At 41.9% G+C, this 12,500-nt stretch overlaps 1 protein-coding gene across 1 annotated transcript in view; it reads right to left on the bottom strand.

The window, feature by feature from the left end:
- Window positions 1-598, bottom strand: part of gtpbp2b (GTP binding protein 2b) — a gene marked incomplete at both ends in the record, with an annotated part of 23,279 nt that extends 22,681 nt beyond the window's left edge. The window contains one exon of the mRNA XM_083764384.1: window positions 392-598. Within this exon, the coding sequence (XP_083620510.1) occupies window positions 392-598 (207 nt within the window). The remainder of the gene's footprint in view (window positions 1-391) is intronic.
- Window positions 599-12,500: the final 11,902 nt, after the last annotated feature.

The following is a 12,500-nucleotide window of genomic DNA, read 5'->3' as shown; positions in this document are numbered from 1 at the left end:
GTAATTCATCCATTACATAGAGAATTAATGTGGTTGTTGGGATTGTGATGTGGATGTGTTAAGTGATGGGGACTGCATCACAGGACTGTTAGCTAACGTTAGCTGCAGCCCCGTTACATCGGAACTAGTGACCTATATAACTATGTGACTCCACACAAGGACAGGTCTTTTTGCGTTCAATTTGTTTTTGTATAAATAATCGAACATACTGAAATACATGTCAGGAAAAAGCTAATGGCGTTCTTTTGTATGCTATTTTACATCCGGGAAATTCAATGTCCACGTTTTTCCAGGTGAAATAACATCAGTTAATTGAATTTGTAACACATCGACCTCCAAGAAGTCACAGAATTCGATAGGGCAACATCTACAGTGTAACAGGCGGCGGTACCTCTGGTGGGAGATACGGAGGTGGAGATTTGACGTTACTCCTGTTCTTTTTACTTCTCCTTCTCCTCCTGCCTCGTTTGCCTTTCCTGTTCTTCTTGTTGGCCGCCGTCCTCCTGCCATTGCAGCTCTGCAGAGCTGCTCGGTTCTGGTTCTGACCCGCAGACCCTGCACTGCTGCTGTTGTTGTTGCCACACAAGCGAACCTCCATGTTTAAAGATGCAGGCTATAATATACGCTATCGGGGAGTCAGAGGACTTGTGTGATGATGCTCCTGGAACCACCACATCACTCGTTCATAAACGATGGGTCGCGGACCCGTTTTTCGGTCACCGACCCATTTTCATGGGTCGCGAGTTAATTCAATATCGTGTTCTTTTTGTTACATTTGCACATTTATTTTTACATTATGCAAAATTATTTCAATACTTAAAACAGTTACTATTTAATACATTATAGGAAATAAATAAATAAATTCAAAAGCATTTAAGAAAGTAAGCCTTGATACAATACAAGACTGTCATAACATATTGGGCGCGTTCGGAAATAGCGCACTGTGCAATGCAAACGAATAGGAGTGTGAGCGACCGGTGCGGTGTTTCCGAACGCGCCCGTAGTGGGGAATGAACCCCAGTCTCCCATTCGCCAGACCGAGTCCGAGACACAACCTGTCGTGCCAATAGGTAGGATGTATTTTTGGTAGGATGTATTTCACACATGGCTATAAAGCAACCAAATAATTATATTCATGACTAACATATTTGGAATGCATGGTGAGTCTTCAATCAGTGTTATGGATACAATAATGTCAAAGCAAAGCAAAGCAAAGTTCATTGTTACCCAGGGAAGTGGACTAAGCTCGAGATGCTTGTTTACAGCCACACCCTGCTCATAGAACATTTCATGGTAGGGGTTCAATGCCTTGCTCAAGAGCACTGCAGTGGTGGTAATTTTAACGTGCCGGTCCGGGGGTTCGAACTGGCGACCTTCCGGTATCAAGACCGCTCCGCAAACCGTTCGACCACCGCTGCCCCAAATTGTCCACCTAATTCCCTATAATAAAACAGGTTAGAGGAATGAGGAACCACGGGTAAAAATAATAATAATAAAGAAATTAGTAGATCAGTCTTTATTGATCGTCATGGAGAATTTGGCGGTGTAGACATGAAACAGGATTAGGCAACAAAAATGGGAAAATAAGTAATAAAGAATATAAAAAATAATTACAAGTAGTAGTCTTCCATAGCTGACCGGAACAGATATGAACGATAAATATATAGGCATACTGTAAGTAAGGCACAATCACCATATTAACATATCTACAGTATATATAAAAAAACTAAAAAATGCTGTGTGCTCTTTAGAGTATAACTAAAGGACTGAACCTAGAATGAACCATCCTTAAAATGTACTTTTTCAATTTGTTACATTAAACACTAGAGATAAACATGGAACAAATATGTTTATCTTTTTGCTTGTACAGCAAATAAATAAAAATAGTAACCATTTGCGGTATAAATCGTCAGCCAAAAAGAAACACAAACTTGTTACATACAGGTAGTGTAACTTGCATCCACCACCACTCAAAAAAACTAGCAACTCCAAAACGAGCTAAAAAGCTATTAAAGGCGTTTTAATCACTAGGCAATTTTAATATAGGATATCCTTCGCTCATTATCCTAATGGCTTCTCTTCATATACAGTATATGTTCAGACTGTCAGTGAAAGAGAGGCTGATATATGTGGAGTGTCAGCCAGCCTACACAGTAAGGGTCATACATTATGTACATCAATCAATAGTAAATATAACAACCTATAGAGGGTATGCGCGTGACATCATCAAACTCGGAAGTTATGCAGGAATGCCTTATGACCGAGTGGCAAAAAACGACTTTCTGGCCTTGACGAATACATCCAAACAGAAAAGTCCTATCTGATTGCATTAAACAACATTAAACAATGTTAAACTCACTTTTCCTGTTGCTTTGCCACTCGATGTGCCATTCACTTTAAGCATGCGCATACGCTCTACTGACATTGAAATCGTTAGCTACATCCATAGTCCATGAACCATGTACCAATGAAAACAGGGCTAATTAATACAAGAACGGTATTTTGTTGCTGTTGTGCAGAAACCTCTATATCTCTATATTTAAAACAAATGTACTCCCATAAATGAATATTGTTCTGGCCCCAGGTTTAGTTTCTATGACACCTAGTGGTGAAATGTTACATTGCATTTAGTGTTTTGCCTTTTTTGTGTACTGTGCTTTTAGGCTCTCTTATCTTGCCATAGCCAACTCAGTGTGTGTGTGTTCCAGACAGCACATGAACAGTATGAGAGCAAACTATTGACCACCGGAGAGACGGGTGGCAGCCGGAAAGTAGACGGCACCCGGGAGCAGTATGGGTTGGCGCCCCGGCCTGTGTCTTCCGTGAGGAAGAAGCCCAACAAACCCACGGTGAGGCCTTTAGGAGGGCCATTCAAGCCTCAAGCGGAGCCTGCGGCACCACCAAGGGCAAGGTGGAGCCTGCGGAACTGTTGCGGCTTGAGAATCCACCATTCCTGAATAAAGTGCCTGGTGCTGGGAGTCTGGTGCAACGCACAGGGCCTGACCTGACCTGATGAGAGCAGGAGTGGACCTGGTGAGACGTAGGAGGGGCCTGGACAGGAGTCAACACACAGAGCCTATAGTCCTTCCATGCGCCAGAATGGTACATCCCAGTCCCGGCAGAGTAGTCCAGGAGGAACGGATTGTTTGGCCCTGGTTTTTCCCTAATGGGACTGATCGAGGGTAGCTACTGGGACGTAAGTCAGGACTTGATCACTTGATCAATATTACACGAGAGGGTGTGGGTTAACGTGATTATTGCCACGACAGTGATGCGGTCAGGAACGAGACGAAGTCGAGTTCCGCAAGCATCACTGAAGTGATGAAACCACACCCTCGAGTGTAATATTGCAATTCTACAACAGTTACCCTTAAAACTAAGAAAATCGCTGAAAACAAATATTTTTTTAATGACAGACCACAATGTCCCAAGAAACTAGCTAGCCTAGCCACCGAGTGTGCTAGCACTCTGGGAGAACAGAGCAGCTGAATTCTTTGTTTTGATTAGGTGGTGAATGGTGCTGGTTTAACCCACGGCTAGAAGCCGTTTCAACCAATCAGCTTCCTCGAAACGACCTGTTGTATAATTATGTTTTATGTTCACAGTTTTACAAATACGATGTTGGATCCTTAACTAAAAGGCCTATCTACACTCCGGTCTCCTTGGGTCTTCATTTTACAAGGGCACTCATCATGCTAGCTATCTGCTAAAATGACTGTCATAAATGCAAGAGCAGAATAAATATCCTTCTTATAAGAGTCACAAAATAGTAGTGAAAACAGCAGATCCACAAGCTTGTAGATTGGCTATTTTCAATGATAATAAAAAGGGTATAGTTTTGGACATACAAGGTTTCCACCCGACAGCAACGATTCCCTCTATGGAGGGCACAGGGAGGTTTGACACCCCCACATTCTACTGGACTCTATTGCCAGTCCCGCCATCTGTTAGATTCAGAATCATCCTCATCGTATGAATCAAAACCAAACCCAGAGTTCTCGTTTTCATCATCTTCAAAAAACCACGGGTGAAGGTACCACAGGTGCACGATCTTTCCTCACCCTGAGAGAGAGACAGACGAGTTTGTAGCTCGTAAAAAGCATCTTTCCCACAGTCTCCCACATGTTCGTTTCTTCACAGTAGCGTTCGATGTCCTTGGTGTACCTACACATGAAGAGAGACAAACAGACCCCCTCTGTCAGACAATGTCACGCTGATAAGAGCCAGTGAAAAGAGGACACCTTTTCCCCAGACATTCGTGGAGCAGCATAGCGTTACCTGTCCTCGTCGTTCCGCCCTCCCAGTACGTAGATATTTCCATCCACCGCAACCGGCCAACCGCGCTATGCATGTAGCGTTCCACTGGCATGGAGGCACACACGGTCCACTGGTTGGTCTTAGGGCTGTAGCATTCCATTGAACGAGCCATGATCCTGTAAGGATAACCCACGTTGCCACCTAGATAAACAAGAAGTAACAGCACAATGAATGTTAGTGGCCTCTGTGATGTGCCCAACTGAGTTGAAGTGTGTCTATTACATTACAGAACTAACATTTATTCAAGTGTTGTACTTGAGAAAATGTTGAATGTTAATAAACAGAAAATACATTTGCAGGTAGGTGACAAACTTTCAGCCAATCAGGATCGAGATTCGCTCAGGGCCCGTATGCACCGTCCCAGCACTTTTGATGCGTATGCACCGTCCCAGCACTTTTGATGCGTATGCACCGTCCCAGCACTTTTGATGCGTATGCACCGTCCCAGCAAATGACGTAATGACTACTTGTGCCTGATACGGCAGTGGTGCCAGATTACATACATAGGAGCATTACCTTTAATCCTCCCGACACTAAAACATATCGTCATTACGTCACCACCATCGAAAACCATTTGTTTTATCAGGCACAACTAGTCATTACGTCATTTGCTGGGACGGTGCATACGCATCGAAAATGCTGGGCCGGTGCATACGGCGCAAAGTAACCACAGTATACCGCTAATCAATTTACAAATTACATATACTGTACATATACATAGAGGCAGTTCCTTTAATCCATCCGGCACTGGTATAACTAGCTCTCAATGTCATAATATAGATGTGGATTAAAGGACCCAATGCCAGAGTGTAATTGGTTTTCGATGGTGACGTAATGACGATATGTTTTAACTTACAAACTTACAAAACTTACAAAGTATAAAGACCTTCATGTCCAGATTTGGCTTTAAAAAATTAATCACAAATCAAACGACAGATTACGGAAGTATTTTAGTTCATGTATATTTTAACAAATGTTAGAGACATCTATTACTCTGATCATGATTTAGTATTAATATCACTATAGTCCAAGATTAAATCAATTTAAAACAATTTACAATAAATAAATAATTATACTGTATACGTGATAACATATTTTATTTCAGTTTATATACCTTTATTTATTTTTCTTTGAGAAACTAAAAAGACATCCAGAATAGTTCTAAATCGATAAAACTGTATTTCTTTTATAGATAGAAACTTGTACCATACTTAATAATACTACTTTTGTACATGCATAAAGTAGGTAGGTAGCAAATAGTTAAACCTAATAATTCAACATTTCAAACGTTCCTTCACAGAGAAACTGAGATTTGACCGTTTGTAGTGGTCAAAAGTACTTGCGCGCTCTGCTTGCGCACTAGTAGGCCATTTATGGCCTACTAGTGTGCAACAAGCAAGTATGCACTTGACAGAGTGCAGTTCTAGTTTAATCTGTATCCTGACTGTGTTCTCTATTCTGATTGGATGGAATTGGTATCCCAGTTTTAGTTTCAGTTTCTGTAGTTCATTAAAAAGCTGGGAGAGACATGGAGACTCCTGTTACTGAACAAACACTCTATAGCAATGAGTACTATAACAATATACAGTACAGCTTTTTAAACAGTTAAGATACCCGAAACGTCGATCTTTCCATTGAGAACGCAGGCAGCAGGATCATTACGCCGAATCTGCATGGGAGCGACTTCGGTCAAAACAGATGTTTCTGGGTTGTACTTGGCCACATGTGGTTTTATCTTCTTATGAGGTGACATCCCACCTAGGGTGCGCACGCACACACACACACACACACACACACACACACACACACACACACATGTTCATGTTAAAAGAAGGAACCCTACAAGCACACATTAAATATGTAGCCTATTTGGCCATGCAACCACATTTGAAAAGATGTTGTTTTACATAATTAAAAAAAATGGTATGTCATTTTATTTTCAAAACTAGACTAAAATGTCAGGGAGGGACGTGGGGACGAGATCCAGTAGAACTAAAAGGCAAGAAATGTTCTTTAGTTTGATAGTTTCATCAATATTGTCCAGCAACTCTACAACTGACCTCAAACCCTTACATCTCCATATATGGAGCTGACCTGTTCTGACATTCCATAATATTATGTGAATTCCTTCCCCATCCATCCTTCCTCTTCGATGTCTCCATTTAAACTGTAGACAGGCCTGCCCCAAAGTTATTTGTGCAGCCGCGCCCGGCAGCCGGCGAAAGCTGGAGTTCTTAACAGGCCCGGAAAGTAAGATCGTTACCCCCCCATGCCAAAGCGCTAGTGCTTGCCCAGCAGTCTGCCGTCACCCAGGCAGATATGTTTATTTGACCCCCCCATTCCAAAGCGTCAGCGCTCGCCCAGCAGTCTGCTGTCACCCAGGCAGATATGTTTATTTGACCCCCATTCCAAAGTGCCAGCGCTCGCCCAGCAGTCTGCCGTCACCCAGGCAGATATGTTTATTTGACCCCCCCATTCCAAAGCGCCAGCGCTCGCCCAGCAGTCTGCTGTCACCCAGGCAGATATGTTTATTTGACCCCCCCATTCCAAAGTGCCAGCGCTCACCCAGGCGAGGTCGCTTCTCGCCCTCACTCGTCTTACTGGTTACCATTATGCAACACAGCAACAGTAGAGACTTCAGCACACAGACTCCTTGTTACACCACTGCTTTTAATGCCACATAATATACACTTTATACTGTGTTAATAAATACATCTGCTTTTAATACTTTAAAACTGTACACATCTCTGCTTTCCCTTCTTTACATAGTCTAAATATACCTGAAGACAAAAGTTAAAAAGAAAGATTTTTTTTCTTCTCCTTTACACAAGCAAACCAGACTCCCCATAGTTTCCCCATCACTCCTGGAACACTGCCTGTGTTTTTCACACCAACACATTTTGGTAAAACAGCAAGAATCAATTTTTGTATGTTTTAGTACGACTCCAGATGAAACCAGGAACTCGGAATGTGCGACCTATTGAATTCTGCTACTCCTGGGGGGTCTCTTGGAGTTTAATAATATTGCTCCATCAGTATATATGGCCATGGCTGCAAAACTACAATAAACAATATCATAACATGAACAACAAAGACCTAAGGAGTGGCAGAATATAATGGGTCACGCGTTTCAGCATAAACACTCGTTCACTCGTGGCTCAGAGCTGAAGGTGTGGACTGTACAGTAGTGTCTATCTACAAACCAATGACACCGATCCCTTTACCAATGGTTTCAAGTAAAACAAGAAAAATACCTCCATTCAAAAATAGATCTACCTGTATATCACAAGGATTATTATTACCTTTTCACAACAAAGAAAATACATGGAAAGTAAGTAAACACAAAAATAATCTAATAGTGTCTCAAAAAAAAAGAAAATTACACAAAATACAATTTCTCTGCAAGTTATTTAAAGTGAATATAAACAATGAGAGGAGCTTTGTGTCCGACTGATGAACGTTAGCTCTGCAGAATAAAGAGGGCTGTGTGATGCCAAGCGGTTTTACACACAGGAGAACTTTAACAAAGCTGTCATTTTCTCTCGTCATGATTGAGTGTCGAGTGTTTTTGAACTGATCACATTACTGGTGGTAGGGCCGTCACACAATAATTACATTTTAGTTGACAATTAATTGTCATACAACTAATTGTGATTAATGACTTAACAGAGTTATTTTAAGGAACATGGCGCTAAAGCGTAATTACTCGCTTATGTTGCTTAAATAACCACGGTTATTGCATAACCTCCAGTTTGTTGGCATTCAACACTGGAACGTACGAATACCAAATTTCCTTTTAGGTTTTGTCAAAACCTTCATATATGTCAAACGTATTGTTGCTATCGGGCAGAAACAACACATGCGTTGTGAGCCTGCAAATCTGCTAATTTCACTTCCAGACACGAACAAGATTTTGCTCTGAAAAAACTAACATACGCCCGGGATATTTAAAGTGGCTAAAAGAGAGTGGGCAACAATGTGAAAAATAATGATGAAAATCACATTCTTGTTACAATCTCACACACTAGCAATCAGTAATTTATGTAATAATTGTGACAGGATTAGACAGCCGTTTATCACGGCAGACTCACAGACTATTACGTGACGCCGTTGTTATAACATTTTAACATGTTAAAAGTGCTGAGAAAATAAATGATACGTAGCTTGCAGAGTTAGTTCAGTCAGATATACTCAAGGGGTTTCATGCTGTGCTCAACGGCGCAGACATATACTCAAGGGGTTAATACGCTGCATTACTATGTGGGTGTATTCAGTGTGTGCAAGACCCACATGTCATTCGCTGATGTGGCAGTCAGCTGACCAATTGGGCGGGGTATATTAAGCTCACCTAGACTGCATGCTTCTTCCTGCCTTCCTTCTGCATATGGCTCCTGGTTGTTATGTGATGTTTGCTCCCACCGCCACCCCAGCACCACCGGTGGGCTCTGTTAAATCTGTTCCCCATGGGGGGGGGGGTTGTTATTGTATATCCATCTCCTGGGCTATTAATGTTTAATGATGGCGTTTAATTGTGCCGAGCAGGGAGAAAAATTTAGCAGAGCTGAACACCAAGATAACATTATTATATGCACACTTGTATTCTCATCCTGTAATTATTGGTTAAATCTATCCGTGAGTTATCTGACTGAACTACTGCTATGTTGAGACAACAGATTGCTTTTCTGTTCTACAGTCTACACATTTAGAAAACAAGACATTATAATTGATTTGTTCCCTCTTCAGGGTGCCATAGACCCCAACTCCATTATGTTCCCATACAGCAATGGGTTCTCAAACGTTCTCATTGTACAGAATAAAGACCCCCTGGTTTCCTATGGGACCCCCCCACAACTCTGAGTGTACAAATTGAACCAAATGAACCCATACAGGTCCATTTGTACACTCTCAAGAGATACCAGTTATTTAACCCATTCTGAACGGGAACCCATTTTGGTGTTAGCATCATGTTATGCTTTTTTTTAAATCGAAGAACGACTGACATTTTTTGAATCTGATCTCAGGTCAGAATGGGTTAATCAGACCAGTGTGTGTCCAGTGGAAACCTCGTATGAATCTGATCTCAGGTCAGAATGGGTTAGATGGGGACCCCCTGGACCCCACTTTGAGAACCACTGTTATAATAGTATCCAAAGTGTTATTAACAGAGTTCTGCTCACATCAGCTCAGAAACATCTTTAGGAAAATGTACTTGGTAGAGTAATTTTGGCTTGAATTACATTTTAAAAGCATTAATAAATACACAGAAAATATAATAATGAAGAAAACAATTCAAAATAAGATACATGGAAACATTTTTTAAAAAAGTGTCAATGCGCGATTCAACGCGATTCAAGTTGTTGTTCAAAACACCTAATGGACCTCGCTGGGGGGGGGGGGGGAGCATCTACTAGCAAAGAGTCATGGCCACTCTGCGTTTTACAGGATAGTATATATTACAGAGAGAGTACATCAATCAGTATAATATGACAACTGTCGTCTCATATAGCTTAAAAACAAACAAATGCAGAACATCTCGTCTCCTACCTGTAACCTTTGTGATGTCGTTGGAGCCGTTCGGGGGCTGAAAAATATTAGATTTAATTCCAACCTAAAGTATCTATATAGAAAAAATTAAAAAACATAACTCATTAAGATTTAGTGACAAAACAAACTGCTTAGTCATGTGATCCGTCACAAATACAACCGACATCGAAATTCTAAAAGTAATTTCCCTTCAGAGACGATTAGCCTTAATTATTACTCCGTGGTACATTTCGCTTCTGACCAGATCGGTTCTTGTCGGCAAGCAACAATGTTGTGCGATGGAGTATGAATTGAGATTTGGCCTGCGAGTACAATGTGATCGGGAGGACGTTTTTTCTCTCCATTTAGAGATGAAATCACCCCTCACTGGGGGGCAGCTGTACTAGATCAGACTGCTGTGAATATGTAGCAAATTATATAGATGAAATATGAGTCCACATAGAGTTCACAGTTCTCATTTTGAATGAGATTCCACTTTAAATGAGCTTGAATGTTAACTGAAGTGAAATCATCTACAGCAGTGCTTCTCAAACATTTTCTTGTCGAGGACCCCCAAATTAATGTGTATATCCTTGGCACGGAGCCCCATATGAAAATATATCCTGCCAGGGGCTAGGGCATTAAGCAACTAGTCGACTAGTTTACTAGTAAATCCACTAGTCGACCTTGCTGGTACTAGTTGATAATAGGTAGTTAAACAGCTAGTCGACTAGTAAACTACGCAACTAGTAAAAATGACTAGAAGTGAATGCCCTACCAGGGACCCCCCCGCCCCTGTACAACATTTATGTTAGTGATATGTTTCAAAGAAATTCGACATTTTCTTCCAAATACGTTAAATAAGAAAAAAAAGCTGATCTATGCTCACAATGCATTGTGATGTGAGCTGGATCAACGGACAGGTATCCAGGTCTAGTCAGTCATGGCTGGGCACGTGTGCACGAAACGTGCGCGACAATTTCACCACGGGACCACGCCCGCCGTAAATATTGAAAATGAATGGCTAGGCGGCGTGTCAATCGCTCCTCGACCTTAAATGACCTTTATATTGCGACCGCAATTCAAATTAAAGTCGAGCTTCAATCCTGTTCAACATTAGAGCCAATGGGAAATCAATGGCTTCTTGGAAACGTCACGAAAACTGGAGTTAGGCTGTGTGCATACTTAGTCCTATGGGTGTCCAGAAGGTGGACCGGTGTATATATATATATATATATATATATATATATATATATATAACACACACACACACACAGGTATATATATAATGCCATACTACTGAGAGCTAATACTGGGCTAAAGGTTATTATAATATTATTTTATTATTATATATTATGTTATTTATAGGCATGTAACAATTCACTCAACTCACGATTCCATTTGACATTACTTGTACATTATCTTGGAAGGTACAGTGGCTTAAAACCCATTTTGGGCGTGACACCCATTTTGGTGTTAGCATCATGTCGTGCTTTAGCTATTGAAAAATAGCAGATCTATAAGCTCATAGCGCGCCACTCGGTGGCGCGCTATGAGGGCTTGGTCTTGGTATAAGGGCTTGGTCCCTTAATTAATCCATCCATCTGCTGCAGAGCCAATCAAACAAAGATGTGGGCGATCGTGAACAGGAATCGTGTATCGTGAACAGGAAATGGGCACGACACCTTCTCAAAACCCTGGACTACAGTTATGCACAGCAGTAATGTAAGGTATACAGTATTACTTCTAGACTCATAAACATGGAGAGAAATGCCCCTTTTAGTTTATATTTCAGTGTGAAATTATCACACCGATTGCGTCGAGATTGGGATCCCGCGGGACCCAACTGCAAATGTTGTGGGATCAGGCGCCTCGCTCATTCTATGCACCGCTTTCCGACGTGAGTTTCTCCACGATCTCCATTCTCCAAGAGTGGAGGAGATGGAAGGACTGGACCACATCTAGTGTGGTGGTGTGAACCTGATGTGAGAGGGTCACTTCTTAGAAGATCCCTCCAGTCTCAGTGGCTGAGATGATGGTTACAATAAAAAGCTGTAAAAAAAAATAAACCACGTCGTTCACACACACGTTCACCACTGTCACAAGATGTACTGTAGCTCTCCTAAACGGAAACCAGACCCCCCAAAAAAGGCACATTCACATTAAATCTTTTCAAAACAATAACAAAGACACAGGCAGTAGTGTGTGTGTGTGACCCACACAAACATAAGCTTCCATTTGGTGAAAAGATGTTGAGGGAATCAGCCCAAACGGCTCGTGCTGCTCGTTTCATCCATACCTCGTCCACTAGTACTCAGGCCAGCCGTTCCTTTAGGTCCACCCATTCCTTTAGGTCCACCCAGGCCAGCCTGGGTCCTCCTGGGTCAGCCTGGGCCCTCATGGGTCAGCCTGGGCCCAGGAGAAAGGATTCAACACATTTTCTTGTACAGTTTACTGTATGAAGTATGAAGTAATGTGTGAGAGAGTGCTATAGTCTAGTCAAACACCACCAACCCCCGGGGGGGGGGGGACTCACTGAATCACTGCCCTCAGAGCATCGGGGGTCTTTGAGCTATATGCGGCGTCGTTATAGCTCTGCTGTCGCAGCTGCGGCGCATCTAGAAAGGAAGCGTATATAACTCTGATAGTGCACACATTTT

Source organism: Protomyctophum parallelum (assembly GCF_964188405.1).
Source record: "Protomyctophum parallelum genome assembly, chromosome: 5".
In the NCBI taxonomy this organism is placed as follows: Eukaryota; Metazoa; Chordata; class Actinopteri; order Myctophiformes; family Myctophidae; genus Protomyctophum; species Protomyctophum parallelum.
The sequence above is the reverse complement of the archived record's forward strand: the minus strand, read 5'-3'. Positions and strand labels throughout refer to the sequence as shown.